This window comes from Microcaecilia unicolor, chromosome 2 (genome assembly GCF_901765095.1).
Source record: "Microcaecilia unicolor chromosome 2, aMicUni1.1, whole genome shotgun sequence".
In the NCBI taxonomy this organism is placed as follows: domain Eukaryota; kingdom Metazoa; phylum Chordata; class Amphibia; order Gymnophiona; family Siphonopidae; genus Microcaecilia; species Microcaecilia unicolor.
The window spans coordinates 412,729,285-412,751,075 of NC_044032.1; the positions used below are offsets into that span (position 1 = coordinate 412,729,285).

The following is a 21,791-nucleotide window of genomic DNA, read 5'->3' on the forward strand; positions in this document are numbered from 1 at the left end:
AAACAATAAATAAATAAATATCAAAGGACAGAATGAATCACAGACGAAGAACAAACCAAAAATACTTTATTGAAAATGACCCAACATGACCATATTTCGCCTGAAGGCTAGGGACATTTGTAAAAACAAACTGTTAAAAATAAAAACCAAGAACAAAGTACAGGTGTGGTTACATGCACTCAAGAAGTGTAACTATTTAAATAGAACAGTGTAGTGTGCTTTAATACAAAAACAGTAAGTGCATAAACGTACAATTCCAAAACTGTATAATAGTATGTAGCAAATTAAGGTGAGAAACTATGCTCACTAAAGAATTAAACTATGCTCACTAAAGAATGAGGCGCCGTCTTTTGGTGTTGAATATATCAATAATTCTGTCATAGTCCAATGAATCACACAGTTCTCTTTCAAATTATAACAGTGACAGATTATGGAGGCGACTGGTGAGCATTGAGGCTCTTGATGCCGTTTTGATCCTGTTTACAGTTGAGCACAGTCGTTCCACAGTGCAAGTTGACATCGGCAGAGTGATAAGTACTCTTAAAAGGGCACCAACATTTAGGAAAATGTCCACATTGCAGCTGTCTAGTACTTCAATTAAAGATGGAAAATGTATACCTTCTGCTACTTTGCGTTTTAGATGCTGAACAAACACTGTTAATTCAGCCTCCTCTATGGTAATGCCATATAATGTACACGGGGGCAGTAGACTCTCTCTTCGGCCAAAGGCCTCAGATGTTGACATACAGGCAGCAGAAGCAGTCATCATTCCATAAGCATCATCTTGAAAACGATTATTCAGTTCACTTAGCTGGCAGTCAATAATCTCATTCCACAGATGCCTCAAATCTTCATTGCTTTGCACAGAAGAAGATTTACCCAAAGAGGAAAAAACCAATGAATCACCAAACTTTATAGGTAGCTTTGTCTTTCGAGAGGAAGAAACATCCCACTTTTCAATATCATATTTCTTCATGAGATCCTCTGTTAATTTAAGAACTTTATCAAAGTCATTTGATGTGTTCTCCCTAAACTGAACAAAAGTTTCTTTTAGACACTCTATAAGATTAATGCAATCTGTAACAGACAACGTGGCACTCTGTAGTCCTTTTGTGGCAAAATCACTGCTTTCAAATAATTTCCCAAATGTAACTGCCAGAAATAAGAATTTCATTGTCTCTATCTGATGTAGAAGTGAAAGGGAATCTAGTTTTGTCTGTCCAGCAGCATTTGAAAATTCAGCAAGTACTTCAAGAATAACATCAAAAAGTATCAATAATTTTTTCACAGAGCCAGATTTTGAGCTCCACCTTGTGTCTGTTGATCGTTCAAGTTCAAGACATGGTCTATCAGGATGCAGTTGTTTCTGTACTTCCAAAAAACGAGCATGCCTATATGTACCTGTCATAAAACTATGCAAGGAGTTCAGAATTTCAAAAAATGTGCTAACAGAGGGATATGCTTTAGATGCTGTGCAGAGAACCAGATTGAGGCAATGAGAATTACAGTGCACATAAACAGCCCGCCGAAACGTGCGTTTCAAAATGACACGAACACCTCCTTTGTTTCCAGACATCACAGATGCTCCATCAAAGCTGAAGCCAACACATAACTCTGGATCTAATTCAAGCACTTCAAGCACTTTTATGATTTTATCAGAAATCCCATTTGCTGTCATGTCTGCAGTATCAACAAATCCAACTGCCCTTTCATTTATTACCCCTTTGTGTAGGTACCTGACACATACTGCAACAAGCTCACGTTTAGAGAGATCTTTGCATTCATCACCCAGAATGGCATAGTATGTATTATCGGTTTCATGTATTTCGGATTTGATTTTACGTAACAGTAGTAAAGTGGCAGATTCTAACAGTTCATTCTGAATATCTGGGCTCATTAGAGTTGCATTCTTTGGAAGTTTTTCAAGGCGACTTTTGATACTATTGTCATATTTGCTAAGGAGTTTGAACATTTCCAAAAAGTTTCCTTTATTTAAGGCTTCTTCTGTCTCTCTGTGTCCAAGTAATGGAATTTCTTGCTTGGCACAGAATATCACAATATCAAGTACTACTTTGATGTGTTCACGATTCCTTTCAACTAAAGAAAAGTTCATGGCATCTTGGTTTAGTTGATTGAAAATGTTTCCCTGACCTCCTGCCAAGTGACTTTGTCTGTAATCTTCAAATTTTCCTAGTGCAAGACAGTGTGCCTTGCTGGATTCATGTTTTGGGCAGCTCTGATTCATGTGCTTCCAATCTCTAAAGCCAGTTCTTGTGAAAGTTTCTTCAGCCCGGGTATCAGAAAAATGTCTGCACGCTTTGCACAACACTGCATCCTGGCTTGCACTGTATTCCAGCCAGCAAAATTTATCATACCAGTGAGATGAAAAACTTCGGGACTTGCCACTAATTGTACAAACTGGGAAAGCCTGTAACTTTGGCTGTTTTGGTGGTTCATCAATGTCGGATAAATCTGAAAGCAATTCCATCGGTTGCACACCAGGTTTACTGATCTGTGAGCATAAAGTAGAACTTGTTGAGGGAAAAGCATCCTCGCCATGCTCCTCTAGATGTGGTTTTTCAATTCTATCTGCATCCTCACCATGCTCCTCTATACGTGGTTTTTTGAAGTAGTTTAGTAATGAACTCTGTTTTGCCATGGGAGCAGAATAAGGAACACTGTCAGGAAATATATTTATCTCTGGAACACTTCCGGAATTTTTCTCTCCTTGAAGCTAAAATCATAATAACTTCAGTAAGTTTTGTGATAAGGATCTTCTGAGTTTACATTTACATACAGGACTCAAAATACAAATCCACCTATGCATCCAGCTTTTCCTACCTAAGCACACAACTATGGAACGCATTGCCAAAAGCAGTAAAAATTACGCTCGACCACCTAAATTTTCGGAAAGCACTAAAGACAGACCTGTTCAGAAGAGCATACCCCACCGACCCAACATAAAAATACCTGGACACTTGCAACACAATGTAACCAAAGACCATAACAGACATTACCTGACTCTTCTTCCCCCCTTCCCTCTCTATGTTACCCCAATTGTACCTACCATACATGCACCTCATTCTACAACAGTATCACTTTGTATTCATTCATACCATGTATTTGTTAACACCATTAACAGTTACATGTAAGCCACATTGAGCCTGCAAAAATGTGGGAAACAAATATAACAAATAATAATAATACATCCAACAACATAGATAGCAGAAGCATAATAAAGTTGCCCTTTTACTAAAGCTTAGCATCCCCCCAATCCTGGAACAATGTATTCAAATTGTAGTAGCACCTCAATAATAGCAACACAAAATCCCTTTGTTGCCAAGTACTTTGTGATCCTGCAAAGAGGCTTCTTAGAGCCTATATTGCAAACCATAACACCAGTTCCAATAACAGTACCTTTAAAAAGGCAGCAGTGAATATACACAACAGCAGTACGCATCCCATTGGAAAAGCCAGACAAGTCAGACTCATAGATCCCTATACAAACCACATGTCAGCAGAAACTCTCACCTGCTCGTGGTCACATGCAGACCACAGACCAACCCTCATCAATTACAGAATAAAGGACCAAAAATTATAAATTTATTGATTTATTTTCTAAAGTTTTATGCCACATCATCTCTGCAATTCTAAACAGATCACAATTCAACACACATTCATTTTAAAACATATTATAAAAACATAAAGACCTTCCCTACCCTACCCCATCCATCCATCCATCCATCCCAGCAGCCTGGCATCAGCTTTTCCCTTCAATATTCTATCCATCCCCATAGCTCAGCATCAGCCCTTCCCTTCTCTACCTTACCCCCCCCCCCCCATCCGTCCCTGTAGCCCAGTACCAATCCTTCCCTTCCCCACCATCCATCCCATAGCTAAACATCAGCTCTATCCTTCACCCCACTCCTCCCTGTAGCCTAGCATCAGCCCTACCCACCCCCTATGGAATTAATTTTTTCTGCACGCACCGGTCCACCCAGAGAAAACTGCCGGCGCCTACACTTTTTAAAAAACATTTTAAACTAGGCACTGCAGAGATCATCCCCACCCAAAAACCCACCAAAATGAGAGAAAGACAACTTTTTTTAAATTAAGCTAGCGTTGGCACTATTAAAATTTATTGTTGGGGAATTTTTGGGTGGGGATGGGCTCCTCATTGCCCTAGGCACTGGCACGTCTACCCCCCCCCCCCCCCCCCCCATCCAGAAGCCCAGTACCAGACCACAGCCATCATTTTGATTACAAAAGAATAATCAAAATGCTGGCAGGTCATGGTGGTGGGCTTCGGGGTGGGCTCTTCACTGCAGGGCAAAGATTATGATGAAAAAAAAAAGCCTTTACAATTTTATTACCTGCTGGTTGCTGCTGCTGGGCTGGGCTGCTGGCAGCTGCTGCTGCTGCTTACCTTGGCTGCAGTAAAGTTATGGATTGGAGAGTGGACTGGAGACACTGCTGGAGCCTGGAACTCGATTCTGGAATGATGATCTCTCTCTCCTGTCTCCTCGAACTTCCTTCCCAAGCCAATTCCCACTGTCAGGCAGGGCCAGGCTGAGGCTCGCCTCGCACCTTCGTGCGTGCACGTGCGCACGTCATCCAGTCTGCACCGCTGCTACCGCTACCGCATTGATCATGATGGGATTGGGAATGGATCATGGGAAAGTATGACGCAACGTGCTGCCTGCGCGCCCGGCCCTGCAAGCCAACCAAGTGCATTCCCGGACCGGCGGACCCGAAGCCGAAGGTAGGCGCCGGCGGGCCTATGTTGACTCGGAGGCGGAGCCTGCCCTGGAGACTTGGGCAGGTGCCCGGCTGCCCACGACGACGTGGTTCGCTAGCGCTAGGCTGCCGCGAACTGCAGCACTGTGCGCTTGGGTGGTGGTGGGAGGTGGGCCTGAGCGAAATCGGGCTGGATTCCGTCCTGTCGGAGCCTGTCAGCTGAGCCACAGCAGGTGCTGCGTGCGGGTGCCGTCCCTGTCATCGTGCCATGCTGCTGCTGCTGCAATTTGGGTGGGCGGGCCTGGGCCGAAACTGGGAGGGCCTGGGCCCACCCAGGCCCACCCGTAGCTACGCCCCTGACCAGAAGCTGAAGCCTTGAGATCAGGGTGCACTGAGGCAAAGGTAAAATATGAGGAGCTGGAGCCTTTGGATCAAGGGACACTGCAACAAAGGTATAGCTGGGGGCTTTGAAACATGGCTTGAAGCCACAGTCCTAGGAATCTGGAGCAGGTGAGGGCATTCCAACCATAACAGTCAAGGCAGCAACGAAGCCTTTCAGATTACACAGAAGTGGGCTGTTCTCATCCAGCAGTCAAGTGTTTTGAGGAACAGGCAAATAAAGCTCACTTTTTGAGCTGCACCTTGGGCTTGAACAGGCTTTCCCTGTCTTGGTTACGGCTTTAAGACTGGGTTCCCTTTATCCACCCTTAGTTCTCATACCTTCACATTTGCCACAGTTAGGGGCAGCAACTACTCCTCAATTCAGCCCAAGTTTATCTAGCCACTTTGGGACCCCCTTTTCCTCCAAGGGTCTCGGCGGGGTACAGGCAACCAAGACCCAGTCTCTCCCCCAACTATAGCATTTGTCACCTTTTTCTCCTCCCCCTCTGTCACTCACACACTCAGAAATGTTTATCCCTGCGTCTTATTCCACAAGCCCACCCCCTTTGGGCAGGGTCCTCACACTTCACATAACTGAAATCCCCCCCCCCCCCCCATACCTCTGGAGAATTCTACAAACACACTAGTAATCCCCAATATAACAGGGGATTACAACACTATCCTGCTTATTTTCGAAGGACAAGGGCGGCCATCTTCTGACACAAATTGGCAGATGGCCAGCCTTCTCCTAAGCCCGGCCAAATGGGTATAATCAAAAGCCTATTTTGGCCGGCTTCAACTGCTTTCCGTCGCAGGGCCAGCCAAAGTTCAAGGGGGCGTGTTGGCAGTGTACCGACAGCGGGACGGGGGCGTGGTTAAGAAATGGCCGGCTTCAGCCGATAATGGAAAAAAGAAGGCTGGCTCTGACGAGCATTTGGCCGACTTTACTTGGTCCTTTTTTGTTCATGAGCAAGCCTTGAAAAGGTGTCCAAACTGACCAGATGACCACTGAAGGGAATTGGGGATCACCTACTACTACTACTACTACTTGACATTTCTAAAGCGCTACTAGGGTTACGCAGCGCTGTACAATTTAACATAGAAGGACAGTCCCTGCTCAAAGGAGCTTACAATCTAAAGGACAAATGTACAATCGGTCAAATAGGGGCAGTCAAATTGGGGCAGTCTAGATTTCCTGAAAGGTATAAAGGTTAGGTGCCGGAAGCAACATTGAAGAGGTGGGCTTTGAGCAAAGATTTGAAGATGGGTAGGGATGGGGCTTACTCTCCCTCCCTTACTCCCCTTACTCCCCCAGTGGTCACCAACCTCCTCCCACCCCCAAAAAAATTTTAAACACATTTTTTGTCAGCCTCTATGCCAGCCTCAAATGTCATACCCATTTCCATCACAGCACTATGCAGGTCCCTGGAGCAGTTTTAGTGGGTGCTGCAGTGCACTTCAGGCAGGTGGACCCAGGCCCATCCTCCCCTACCAGTTACACTTGTGGTGGTAAATGTGAGCCCTTCAAAACCCACCCGAAACCCACTGTACCCACATCTAGGTGCCCCCTTCACCCATAAGGGCTCTGGTAATGGTGTACAGTTGTGGGGAATGGGTTTTGGGGGGGGGGATTTGGGGGGCTCAGCACCCAAGGGAAGGGAGCTATGTATCTGGGAGCAATTAATGAAGTCCACTGCAGTGCCCCCTAGGGTGCCCGGTTGGTGTCCTGACATGTGAGGGGGACCAGTGCACTACAAATGCTGGCTCCTCCCACGGTCAAATGGCTTGGATTTGTCTGGTTTTGAGATGGGTGTCCTTAGTTTCCATTATCGGCGAAAACCAATGCTGGCCATCTCTCGGGGCGTCCATCTCTAAGGTCAACCCAAATGTTGAGATTTGGCCGTCCCCAACCGTATTATCGAAACAAAAGATGGCCGCCCATCTTGTTTCGATAATACAGTTTGCTCCGCCCCTTCCCAGGGCTGTCCTTAGAGATTGTGCCCTTAGAGATGGGCGCCCCCGTTCGATTATGCCCCTCTATATGGACTTGGGGAAAATCCACTATTTCTGGGATAAGCAGTATAGAATGTTTTGTACTTTTTTGGGATCTTGCCAGGTATTTGTGACCTGGATTGGCCACTGTTGGAGACAGGATGTTGGGCTTGATGGACCTTTGGTCTTTCCCAGTATGACAATACTTATGTACTTATGAGATAGATTTACATATAATGGAAGCACTGCATACAAATTTATCTCATGCATATTCATTGTGAGTATCCTGAAAACCTGACTGGCTAGGTGTGTCCTGAGGACTGGGTTGAGAACTACTGCTCAAAACCTTTGAGCCAAAATTATATTTTTTCAGAAAGTTTTTTCTGATGAGCTTTTTGGTTTTGTACTATATATATTCCTAATTTTATGCACAGTTACCATTATCAAGTTTAAGGGTATGTTTAATAAGGTATCATTTCTAATGTGCCTGTAAAGGTAAGGCGCATTAAACGCTAATGTGCCTATACATTTCTATTGGCACATTAGCATTTAATGCAAGTAAACCATTTATACTCATTAAAAACGCTAACATGCCTATAGCGCACCTTAGTAAACATAGGCGTTAATGTTTCACTCCAAAATCTTTTTTTTTCCATCAGGGTGGCACAAGTGGATTAACTGGTATCCTGGAGTTTGGTGAAAATGGAATTAACCCTAATGTTCTGTTTGAAATATTGGGCACAAATTATGGTGAAGATCTTGGCAGAGGCATCCGCAAGGTAAGTTCAAAATCTCATATATTGAATGAATAAATGATTTCTGGAGTAAAGTGTTCTTGCTCTTTCATTTTCACTCTGTAATGATTACTGCATTTATGCATTTCTTCTTTCTGTTTTTCTGTATGTATAGATGTGTATATATCTTCTTCACAAACTATAATATTGGATGGATAGATTAATTAATTGGTTGATAGACAAATAAGAAATTATTACTTTGAGTAAGTCAAATATAAAACACTCTTCTCTGAGCCCTGTTAGAGTCAACAGAAAGTGAAACATTGACCAATCCAGTTCGCCTATCATATAGAACAATTTTACAATATCATCAAACTTTCTTTCTTTGCATTTTTTGAAACCTATTGATAAGAAAGCATCAACTGCCACCAGTCAAAAACTGATAAAAATAGTTCTTTTTCTGATAGCATGTCAACATATTCTATTATGAATCTAATATCTCTTTGAAAGGGCAATTCTCTATTAAAGAAATCTATACTTTATTTTCTATTTTAGGTAAAATATGAGAGCTTTTTACTTCATGAATATATAAAGGTTTTAAAGAGTTCCTCATTTGATTTCTTTGTTCCCATATAGTTCGTAGTTCATATTATTTGACATACTGCATGTCAATAAAAGTATCTAAGTGGCTTAGAATAAAAAAAAAAGAGTTAAAAAGAAGGGGGAATAAAACAATGAACATAAGGCAACTGGGGAGGGGGATGATAGAAAGATGAGGTGAGGCTTAGAACAGAAGGCAAATTTACAATTGATAACAAAACAAGAAAAACACAAGATTCAAAAGAGACAATGGGTTAAGAAAGTCAAAAAATCTGGGACAATACTGCTACCAGAGGAATAAAACATATTAGCAGTTATGAGGAAATGGCTAATTGTAGGCTCCTTTCACTAAGCAGAGGTAAGCCCAATGCGGGCTTACCTCTTGCTATACAGGAAGTACCACTGGGCTACCGCAGCAGCCCGGAGGTACTTCCAACCCCTAGCGTGGAGTGTACCCAGCGGTAATCGGGCAGTGCCACGTGCTGCCTGGTTACTGCTAGGTTAACGCGGGAGCCCTTACTGCCACCTCAATGGGTGGCAGTAAGGGCCCCCCCTGAAATGGCCATGTGGCAAGTGCTTTACTTGCCACATGGCCATTTCCTGTATGAAAGCGAGACTTCCCTTTTACCAGCTGTGGTAAAAGGGGGCTTCGGCACACGTGTAAAATATGCACCGATGACAGCGCTGGCCCCTTTTTGCTGCAGCTTGGTAAAAGGGACCCTGAATAAATAAGCTTAAGGGATGATTAGAACTTTTTGAAGGATTTCTCCAATCAAGTGCCTGATGGCAAATCATTCCAAAATATGGAAGCAAGGGCACTAAAACAATTTATATGGTTTGAAGTCAATTATTTATTTATATTTATACCCCACATTTTCACAAAGAGGATTCAAGTTCAATGTGGCTCACAATATAAGAAAAATAGAGCCAACAAAGGCGTTCTGATTACATAGAACAAAGTATATATATAGATTGTTGTTTGTAATACATAGGATAGAATGTGAATATGGACATATTTATTGCAAGTTTAGTTAGAATGTTAGTTATTTCTATTGTTAGAGGTTGATCTTATCAAGTGAGTTTTAAATAGTTTACAAAATAAGAAATAGTCTTCAGTTTGATTGAGTTGTTTGGGCAAAGAATTACCTCTGGTTGTACTTTGGTATGAAATTCCAGTATTGTGTAGAGTTTTATATTTATTTATTAGGATTTATTTAGGATTTTATTACATTGAGGGAAGTGTAATACAAGAAAGTCTCTGGATTATTTTTTAGCATTGCGTATTGATAGCTCTATAAGATTCTGCATGTAAGATGGAAATTAACCATAAATTTTTTGGTGGGTGAATGAACATACTTTGAAAGTAGAAGAAGTAATTGGTTGGTGAGGGTTTGTTAGTATTAAGAATTTTGTTTTCTCTCTCCTAAGTTTGCTTGAAATTGTTTGCCCATGATTCCATTAGGTCTAGGCCTGATTTTATATGTGGTAAGATTTCTTTGATATCTTTGTCAAATGTGACATAGATTGTAATATCATTGGCATACATGAAACAATTGAAACCATTTGATTCAAGTAGAAAACCTAGAGGTGTCATCATTATATTACACAGGATGGGGAAGAGAGAAGAGCCTTGTGGAGTGGATAGTAAGGGAAGCCCTGATGTAAAGAATTATAGTAGTCAGGTTTAGAAATGACAAGTGCAAGAAACAACATTCTCAAGGAGAAAGTATGCAAAGCAGAGCAACAAAGGATAGATGCTGCTAAAAATTCAAGATGAGAGAAGAACCCTTAATAGTAAGGAGCAGGAGAGGAGTAAATGCAAAAATGCAATCAGAAAAGAATTGATTCAGATTTATCAATAAATTTCAAATGAGTGAGCAGTGACTTTATCAAATTTAGAGGACAGAATAAACATAGAATGAAAAGAGTATTGCTCGAGTGGAATAAGAATCTGGATGTTATCTGAATAAATATAAATGTTTGAACAGCAAGGGGATCAATAAACTTTAAATAGTAGTGAACCTAGAAGCTTAGGTATTTATTTATTTGTAGCATTTGTATCCCACATTTTCCCACAGATTTGCAGGCTCAATGTGGCTTACATTTGCCGTAATGGCGGTTGCCATTTCCGAGTAACTGAGGTCAAAAGGCATTGCATTAAGGTGTATACATACATGGTAAAGAAGGGTATATTGTGGTACACACACACATATATGCATATATACATTTATGCATATGTGTGTATGTGTGTGTGTGTGTATATATATATATATATATATATATATATATATATATATATATATATGCCTAGTTTATGGAACTACCCTTAGAACATAAGAATAGCCATACTGGGTCAGACCAGTGGTCCATCTAGCCCAGTATTCTGCTTCCCACAGTGGCCAATCCAGGTCACAAGTACCTGGCAGAAACCCCAAAAGTAGCAACATTCCATGCTACTAATCCTGGAGCAAGCAGTGGCTTCCCCATATCTGTCTCAATAACAGACTAAGGACTTTTCCCTCCAGGAACTTGTCCAAACCTTTTATAAACCCAGATACGCCCACTGCTGTTACCATATCCTCCAGCAACGAGTTCCAGAGCTTAATTAATCTTTGAGTGAAACAGTATTTCCTCCTATTTGTTTTAAAAGTATATCTATGTAACTTTGAGTGTCCCTGGTCTTTGTACTTTTCTCAGAATGAAAAATGTGATTCCTTTACTCATTCTACACCACTCAGGATTTTGTAGACCTCAATCTATCCCACCTCAGCCATCTCTTTTCTAAGCTGAAGAGCCCTAACCTCTTTTAGGCCTTTATATGGGTTGGGTGAGCAGAAGTGAAATATAAGAAACAGAAGAAAATCCTCAGCTAGTTATGAAAAAAAAAAGTTTGATGGCTAGATCCCAGCCCTGCTACTGATTGATCAGGAAGTCAAAAGAACCAGGAGGACTCCAATAAACAAACAAACCATAAAGTCAATCTTTGACCTCAGAATGACTTGCCTTTAAACTCAATGCATAATGAACTGTGTAGGATCTCAATTTTCAATTATTTTATACCTTGTTGGCATTTAACAGGACCTTGTAACAAAACATGAGGAATGGGGGAAAACATTGAAATATTTCAACTGTAGAACAATTCTATACTTCACATCACACACCAACTCATAATGAGAAAAGGATCTTCAGACACATTCTAATGTTTTTCAGACAAAGAAAAACAACTTAGCACATTAGCAGCTATACAATTACAGAATCATCAAGGAAAGACTGTACATGAAAATCAGATCTCAAGTCTACAAGTGCCATGCATTGTGTTGGAACTCTACACGTATTTATTAACCAACACTGTTTGCCGTGTATACAGTTCTCCTGCCTGCATGACTCTGACACATGCTCCCTATGCACTTTGATAAATTTAAATGTATGCTGATAATTTGCTTTTAAAACAAGAGCCAGATGCTTCTGTCATATGTTAAACAGAAAAGACCAGTTAGTCTAAAATTATACAGATAGCTATGTGTATATAGCGATGCAGAGTAATGAATTTAAAGAAAAAGCCAATGAGGCGAAGTCAGGCTATTTGTGCAGCCGCTCTAATTTTGGTGGTGATCACTAATGACAAGTATATCAGTCATTCAGGTTGACTGAGTCAGTCGTCCGACAAATATCAGCGATATGCCTAGCTGCACAAGTGTTAAGCCCTGGCCTCATGACTTGAATATAAAGGTTTCTACATCAGCTTCTTCCCTTTTTTCCCAGCTTCAGTTTTAATCTTATACAATCGGACATATTGAGGATTCCTGGCTGTTGCTAGTCAAAAGTATCTCAGCCACAGTTCATTGCTTAGCACTGAGCAACAGGAAGATTAGAATGTGCATGTCTGAATGTTCTTTCATGCTTATTGTTGAATGATGAGTCTTAAGTAAATACTGATGCAGCTCAGACTACTGATAAAATTAGCCAGCTAAAGGAGGCCATGAGATGTGTTGGAAAAAATGGTTAATTTTCAGTGTAGTCCATTAGCTGTTCTTTTTTTCTCAACGGGAGAAAACTTTAGCGCCTATCTATAGTAGTCTGTGCTCTAGTCTCATAGTAGCTTAAAAATATAGGTGTCAATATTTTATGCAAGCAGAGCAGAAAAATATAACCATTAAGTTCAGTAAATTTTGTCTAGACCCGTGGTTCCAAACCTGTCCTGGAGGAACCCCAGCCAGTCAGGCTTTCAGGATGTCCACAATGAATATTCATGAGTTAGATTTGCATACAATAAGGCAGTGCATGCAAATCTAACTCATGAATATTCATTGTGGATATCCTGAAAACCTGATTGGCTGGGGTTTTCCCAGGACAGGTTTGGGAACCACTGGTCTAGACATTTTCACAGGAATTAAAACTGATTAAGTGCATGGATAAATAGCCAATTAAATCAAGCCAAAGAAAACTTGTGTGGAACAATTCAAGATGGTCATTTATGCTGAGTGAGTTTGTCCATAAAACTTTAGCCAGTTAGGGCTGAATATCTTCCTAATAAGCTAAGGGGTTCTTTAGTAAGCTGCAGTAAAAAGTGGGCTTATCTTGCGCCGTGAGGGCATTTTACCACAGCTGTAAAATGTCTTTTTTTTTGTATTAATGGTCATGCGCTAATGTCATTAGCACACATTCCAACTCTGGTAATTAAAAATGAAAATTCCTTATCCCTGGCACACGGCAATTTAAAAAAATTATCACATGGGCACTTATTGCTCTGAGGTATTCCTGAGTTAACCGTTAATGCACACTAATGTAGATGCACTGATTAGCATAGGAATGCTCTCTGACCTCTGACATGGCCCCTCAAAAATAAAAAAGTATTTTAAATATGTGTTTAGTATAAACAGATTTGGCAATTACCGCAGGATGCCTCAGCATGTCCCACAGTATGTCATTTTACGCTGTGTTAGGCACACATTAGTCCCTAATGCACCTTAGAAAAAGGGCCCCGTAATTTGAAAAAAACAACCATGGCCATGGCCCTGACTTGCCCCTTTGTGTCCATCTAAAAGCTGGTTTTAACCACATATATCTTAAATATCAACCCCTTAAAGAATACTGCCTCACATTTTCCTTGCCTCTCAAGCACTAAGGATGGAATTTGCAGAGGTGATAGCTCTTCCCCAAAGCATCAACCTAGCAATAATTTAAAACAGAACAAAGAGAAAGAGGAGCCTTCCCCCTGTCTTAAAGGCAATTAAAAGGTTTATTATTTTTCCAGACATGGATTCTTAGTAGCATGCCTCCTCCCTCGTCAAGATAGTACATGCAGGCTTACAGTTAGCAGGATCAGTGCAGATGACGGACTTAGATGGCACAGTGTAGATAGGTAAGGCAGACTGGAAGACTTGTGGTTGACTGCCAGGTAGACAGAGGTAGAGGGAGCAGATATGATCACATAGTAATAGCAACAATGGAAAATAGAGCCAACACTAATAGCAAATCAAGCTGGCTGACCAGTGAATGGCAGAATTGTTTCAGGCAGACAATTAGCTTGTGTCTCCGTTATTCAAGTCAAATGAACTGTAGCCCTAAATTTAAGTTAATTTTCAGCTGAAAACATAGGGCCTTATATTTAAAAGATTTATGCAAAGAAACACTGTGGTAAAATAACCTAACTTTATAGTAGCCCATGTTAATAAATTCCCCACTAACCCCCTGATTCTATAAAGGTCGCCAAAAATTGCATGCCACAATTTAGGTGCAGCCTCGATTTGCACAACTATTTAATAGAATAATGAACCAATTATTGCCATAATTGGCTTTTTACAAGCAATGATTAGCACTAATTAGATTTAATTGGAGATCACACATGTAAAGTTAGGCGTGGGATCTGCGTCTAAACTTTACAGCAGCCTGAAAAAAAGGAGAATGAAAATGGGAGGGTCATGGGTGTATTGGCATGGATCAGGGGCATGGTTTTGAGTTACACGCATCATTATAGAATATCGGTGCTCCATGCGTAAATTTAGGTGTGGGCATTTGCACCATGTTTCCACTTGTGCAAATGGCGCTGCCTAAATTTACCTGTGACCTCCCCATATAAGCGTTGATTCTATAAACTGCACAAAACTTTAGCCACAACTTATAGAATACCGCTTAAGCAGGTATTTTTCAGCACTGATTTTTTAGGCGCCATATATAGAATCTAGCCCTAAATGTATATAATGTATGCATTTTTGTAAACCATCTAGACCTGTGTGCCAGATTAGGTGGTTTCACAAGTCTTGAATAACCACAACCATAAACATACATATATAAACATCTGAATGATTTTGAATGCTGAGATGTACAGAAGAAGACATTTTAGCATTGCCATTCTGGGACTGACCGAAGGTCCATCAAGCCCAGTATCCTGTCTCCAACAGTGGCCAATCTAGGTCACAAGTACCTGGCAAAGAAATAAGCAATGGATTTTCCCAAGTCCATCTTAATAATGGCTTATGGACTTTTATTTTAGGAAATTAGTCAAACCTTTTTAAACCCTGCTTAGCTAACAGCTTTACCACATTATCTGGCAAACAAATGTTTTAATTCATTTTCCCCATTCTTTCATTTTTTTGTTAGCTTACAATGTTAACTATATCCAGTGTTAATCTGTTGCAATTTATTTCCATTTCCATTCTATGGAAAAAGAATGTGCTTCCTCCATTCTTTTCTATCATTCCTCCCTCACTCAAGTTCATTGTAGAACTGAGTTCCCCCAACCAAGACTTTAAAGAAAGGTGGAAAATTTCAAGCAAGGAAGAGCTGTAAGATAGCATCATGCTGTGTAGTTCTAGAATCTAAATTAGGACAACAGTGCTTAGTACAATAGATTTACAGATAACAAACCTCTGGTTCAGTGAATACCACTATCCCACCTACTGTGCAATACATCAGGTAGTTTATTTATGCTATCTTTTTTTATGTTTTCTTTCTCTGCTTCTTTTGCTGCCCCCAGTTACAGAGACAGTGATTAATAATATAATGCAAAGGATCATCCCTGAATTATCAGCAAATCATCAATGTTCATCTCTGTTGGATGCAGTTTCTAAAGTGTCAGGCTCAGGGACTGGATTAATTTTGAGCTTGCTTTCACATGTGTGGCATCAGTAAACCTGGAGTTTTGATTCACAGCTATCACAGTAGGGATGAAAATGTACCTTCATCCTTATGCAGCAGGGATCATGAGTGGTGATCAGTCCTTTTCTTACCCCATTCTCGCTCTAGTAATTAAAGGTAAAGATTCCTTAATCATAGCCAGAGTTTACATATGTACAACAATGTATAACATACCTCACATTGTAACAATGTTTCTGACACAGAACAGCCTCATTTTGAAAGTTTCAAAATAGGAAGATTAGGGTTATGGAAAAGGCATGAGGCCAGTTGGCATTCTGATGCTTTGCAGTTAAGAGAGCACCTCCTGGCCACGTCCTTCATCAGATTCCTACCCTCCCTATGCAGCACCATTACTGGAAAAAAAAACCTGAGCTGGTAGATGTCGAGAGACTCTGGTTGTTGAGGGATAGAAGATCCATGATGAACGATTGCTTTCAGAGAAAAGGAGCAGAAGAAAGAGCAGTCCTTAGAACTATGTCTTGCTCCTGCAGGGAGTCAGAAGAGGGTGGGGTCCGGGTGGGATCTTTTAACGTTGGGGTTGGGAGAAGGCATTTTTCAGCGCCTTTGTAAAAGGACCCCAATGTAACTGAGGGCTCCTTTTACAAAGCCGCACTAACAATTTGGGACAACAAATGCGATGAAGCCTATTCAATTCCTGTGAGTTTCATCGCATTTGCTGTGCTGGAATCGTTAGCATGGCTTTGTAAAATGAGCCTTTTAATTGGAAATGGATAATGGGCATCTTTTCTGGATACATATACAGGCACATATTACATGATGTAAAGCAGAAGTGTGGTGCTATGTGCCTGTATCAGTGTTTCCTTGAAAATGTAAGGTAGGTACCGCTCCTGTAGCTCCTCCTTTCTGTGCAACCATGTTTGTATGTTATGAAAGTATGCATATATTTTAAGGTAGCTGGTGTTCCTCAAATCTCCACTTAACAGGCTCATACAGGAAAGAGTTCTCTGGTAAGCTACAGTACTCCTAGATATTTATGTCAAACTTCCTGATTCCTACAGAAAAATACAAAATATTGCAACATATTTAAGTACAACAAGGAGAATCCTGTGTGTTTCTGTGTTTAAATCCGTAGGCTGGAGTTAACCCCCACTCTTTACTAAGCTGGCCAGCAATGCGACACAGCCCACTCAAAGTGAATGGGCTGTGTCAGCATTAGTGCAATGGCAGCTTAGTAAACGGGGTTAGAAAGAAGAATCTGATTGATTTGTTTCAGAAGACATCAAGTGTCGGATAGGGGCAGAAAGAACATAAAGTGTTGTCTTCCCCGGAGACATATTTTTATTCTGTGAATGTCAGCAATTCGTGTAGAGCAGCAGGTATTTCCCTTTTTTTTTTTTGGGTTCTGCAGTTAATCAACCTTTAAAGTATTGTAGGTGCACTCAGTCGATCGTCTTACCTGTGCATTCTTTCAGGAATCACTACTAGTGCTAAGATTTCCAAAGCAATGACTCAAAACCTGCACATATAGAGGATGAATTTATAAAAAGGGTGTTTATGTTTGTGATATTTGTTTTTGTTTTTTTTTTTAAATAAAGGAAACGTATGTCCATATGGTGCAAGGGATACTGGGCTCTGTGACAGCTTTTGGAAAACAGATGTCTGTGACCCTTGTTTTAATCCCCAGATATTCAATACTGGGCTATATCCAGGCACTGGCATTTAATATCCAGGCATATGCATCTGGATACCGATAAAAGCATCAAGGGCCCTTCACTCTTCTCATCAGCACTTGATGGAGTCTGTACTCCATGCCAGGGGCGTAGCTGGGTAGGGCCACGAGGGCATGGGCCCCCACAGATTTAGCCCTGGTTCCCCTCCACTTTCGACCCCCCTCCCGCCGCCAATGACCCTCCCCCACCACTTTCGATCCCCCCTCCCGCTGGGGTCAAAAGTGGCGGGGGTGGCGGCTGGGGGAGGCGGGCTAAACGTACCCCCCACACACCTCAGGCTTCTGGCCCCCCTCCCGCCAAGGTCGGGCTACACCCTGCTCCATGTGCCTTCTATTTTCACTGTGTTGGACCCTACCCTCTGGAACACTATTCCTTTAGCGCTTCAGATGAGCTTTCATTATCTTCTTTCAAATCCCATTTAAAACTGACTTCTTTTCCAAGCTTATGACTTTGCTTGTGTCTCATTGCCCGTCAGGTTCAACTGTGGTTTCATGATGTAGTCCTTTTTTGCTTCTATTTTCACTCTTAGTTACTCTTACATTTTTATAAATGTGTATTTTCTTTCCTGTTTTATTGTAGTTCCATTTTATATTGATTTTAAATTGTTATTATAAACCACTTTGATAGTGCTTTCTCTTAAGCAGTATATCAAGATTTGTAATAAACTTGAAACTTGGATAAAACATCCAGTTAAGTGCAATATTCAGCACTTAACCACTTAAGGTCAACTGCATAAAGATAGGACTGTGTTTTGTGGTCCAATGATACAGTTATTTTATTCAGTTAAGTGCTGAATCATGGCACTTAACATAAGTGCTGATTCTGCCCCCTCCCCCAGACATCCACAAAAATAGCCAGTTACAGCCTACCCTAGGCAGTAACATCAGCATTCGCACTATGCCATGCTCTCAATACACACATACAGAAACTATACCACTCTAAATGGCACAATAAGAAGTCACAGCTTTATTAATAAATCCTGATTAACAATAACAACTAACATTGTTCATGCATTAACACATACAATACCCCAGCTGCAATAAAGCCTTTTTTACCCCCACACCTGAAGCCAGTTGGTGATGATCTAGCTTTATCAATCACTTTACAGCACACATATTCCCCACCTCCCAAAAGTCCGTGGTTGATGCAGGACTTGCATATACTCGTGGCGGTACCGCACATGAGGAAGAATATTCATTTGTAAACTAATTCCCACACTCAAAAGGCCCCTCAACATTATCACAATCCCATACTTCTGCCAACCCACAGCTGTGACTGACCCACCCAAACCACCCCCAGCACACTGCCACCATCCCTGGATATACCCAACAGGGAGGGCAGGTTGGGTATCCACCTCACCTCCCAACCTGCTCCCGCTCCTATCGCCATCCCTAACAATGAAAAAAAGCACCAATTTTCCCTTCTACCTTCACCACAGCGCTACCCAGTAACCCTGACCCACCAATCCCCACCTGCCACGTCAATATCCTGCCCATCCTTTCACCTTTCTACCTTTACTTCCCCTATCCCTCCCCAACTCATTAAAAACAGTACAGCTCTGCTCTGCTGCTGTTATCAGCTCACAGCCTTAAGCTGTGAGCTCCTTAATCAGGATATTCATCAGCACTATCAGTTATGTTAGCTCTGGATAAGCAAATTAAATGTCAGGAGCTGTTGTCTGGATGTTTACATCACTTGAATATTGACCCCTATGTTCCTAAAATGGCTGACTTAACCATTGTATTCCACCACATAAATGTCTATGTTGCAGTTCATAATATAGATGTTTATGTGTTGCCTCATTAATATTGTAGACATCTATTTTTTCTAAATAGACGAATGTCCATTTCACCATGTATTTTAGAACAAGCTCTATGTCAGCAGACTCTGTTCTAAGAAACTAAGGGGCCCTTTAACAAAGGTGCATAAGGGCCTATACACATCCAGTGTGTGCCAAATCGGCATTACAACCTGGCTGCCGTGTGCCCCGGGTGGTAATTCCAAATTTGACACGTGCCAAAACAAGCGGTAGAAAATATTTTCTATTTTCTACTGCGGGGGCGTTCCTGGAGGTAATCGGCAGTTGCCATGCACTGGACAGTTACCGCATGGGTAACGTATGAGCCCTTACCGCTAAATCAATGGGTAGCGTTAAGGGCTCAGGCCATAAACAGACGTGTGCTGGTTTTTACTTTGCCACATATCCATTTCCCGGCCACAAAAAAAACCCCTTTTTTCCAGACACTGTAGAGAAATGGTCCAGCATGTATCCAATACATGTGCCCACACTACCGCAGGCCACTTTTTGGTGCGCCTTATAAAAGGGGCCCCTAAAGGACTTGGATAACTACATTTTGAATTGGACATCCTTTCTAAAATGCCGCTCCACATGTATACAACAAAATACATGCTATATAAACTTTTATATTCATAAAAAGCATACTTTTATGCTTTATAAAGCTACTTGGAAGGTAATTTTGTAACAGACCATCTGCACATAGAACACTAACAGGCTCATTTTCAAAAGAGAAAAACGTCCAAAAATTGACATAAGTCTGTATTTGGACGTTTATCTCACAAAAGACGTCCAAATCAGTATTTTTGAAACCATTTTTAGATGTCTTTCTCTGAAGTCCGTCAGAAGGATGTCTAAATCTCAAGGGTAGCGTGCCAGGGGTGTGTTCAAGGTGGGACTTGGCCATTCCTAAAACTTAGATGTCTTTCAGCCATAATGGAACAAAACAAAAATGGTCCAAGACTAAAACTTAGATGTTTTTAATCCGCAAATGAACCTTTTCTGGAGATGGGAGGGTGATAGAATGAGAGGACATGATATGAGAGTGAAGGGGGGCAGACTCAAGAAAAATGTCAGGAAATATTTTTCACGGAGAGAGTGGTAGATACTTGGAATGCCCTCCCGCGGGAGGTGGTGGAGATGAAAACGGTAGCGGAATTCAAGCATGCATGGGATAAACATAAAGGAATCCTGTGCAGAAGGAATGGATCCTCAGATGTTTAGCCGAGATTGGGAGGTGGGGCTGGTGTTTGGGTGGTGGGGCTAGTTCTGGGCAAGACTTCTATGGTCTGTGTCCTGAAAATGGGGCTAGTTCTGGGCAAGACTCTACGGTCTGTGTCCTGAAATGACAGATAGAAATCAAGGTAAGGTATACACAAGAAGTAGCACATATGAGTTTATCTTGATGGGCAGACTAGATGGACCGTGCAGGTCTTTTTCTGTCGTCATCTACTATGTTACTATGAACTGTTTTTTATAACAAATCGCTGCAGTGGTAATTTAACCCACTTCCCAGGGATCAAGGTCTGCAGCATTAACTACTAGGTACTCCTCTACTCCACACAAGAGGTGCCCCAAATGACTAGATGACCACTGGAGGGAATCGTGGATCACCTCCCCTTACTCCTCCAAATTACAAAACATTTTTCCAAACAGCATTTTCAAAAGGAAAAGATAGACTTTTTTTTGTAGAAAATTACCTTTTCTGTTCTGATTTGGATGTTTGACTTGTGCAAAGTCACAAGGAGCAGTTGTGGGAATTGAACCCATGTTGCCAGGATCAAAGCCAGCTGCACTAACCATTAAGCCACTTCTCCTCTGTTTGGCATCCAAATCACAAGAAGTCCATAGCATTTTCGCACACAAAAGATAGATGGCTATCTTTTTCAAAAATTGCCTTCTTTTCTGTTCAGAATTTGGATTTTTTTTTTTAAACGTCCAAATTCTGAGTTTAGATGTTCTATCGAAAATGCCCCTCTACATCACAATAAAAGATATAAATCTACCACACAAATAATAAAAAATATAGAAACTGAGAAATAAGAATAGACTTGCTAACTGGTCATAATAAAATAAACAACAATAATGAAACAAGTAAAATATAATAATTACAAATATAAATATGTATAAAAAATGTAAAATACAAAACAGTAATTCTTTAATACAAGTTATTCAAACACATGCTGCAACTTCATTAATAGCCCAACGATGTTTGACCTTTGTATTTTGGATAATTTGTATAATGGATTGCCATCTTATGTGCTACACTTGTTTTGAAATTTATCATGGGGCTCTTTCACTAAGCTGTATTTAGCAGCCAGCACAAGCTTTACCATGCAGTAGATGATAGCATGGACCTGCACTAACGTGAATTAAAGTAAGCAGCATGGTACGAAACCTACACTAGCTGTTTAACATGGGTAGTGGTGAGAGCCGACATTGGCTTTAGAGCATTTGTTCAAAAAGGAGGATATATTTTAATGGGCATCTATAAATAGATACCCTACATTAAGCCAATTTTATAAATGCCCATGCAAAATCCAAACCAATATAAAATATGGTGGTTATCTAATAAGCATATTAAATTAAATAAGGATCCGCCAGAATACTGTGTCCTGCTGTAGCAATCACGAATAGTGCTATAAAATAGATCTAGGGCCCTGTGTACTAAGGTGTGATAGTGTTTGTTTTTAGCGCATACTAATGCTAGAGACATCCATAGGA

The 21,791-nt window shown here is 41.0% G+C and overlaps 1 protein-coding gene across 1 annotated transcript in view; it reads left to right on the top strand.

Moving 5' to 3' along the window:
• GRID2 (glutamate ionotropic receptor delta type subunit 2) overlaps nucleotides 1-21,791 on the top strand; it is a 1,142,370-nt gene that overhangs the window by 316,291 nt on the left and 804,288 nt on the right. The window contains exon 6 of the mRNA XM_030190694.1: nucleotides 7,770-7,889. Within this exon, the coding sequence (XP_030046554.1) occupies nucleotides 7,770-7,889 (120 nt within the window). The remainder of the gene's footprint in view (nucleotides 1-7,769; nucleotides 7,890-21,791) is intronic.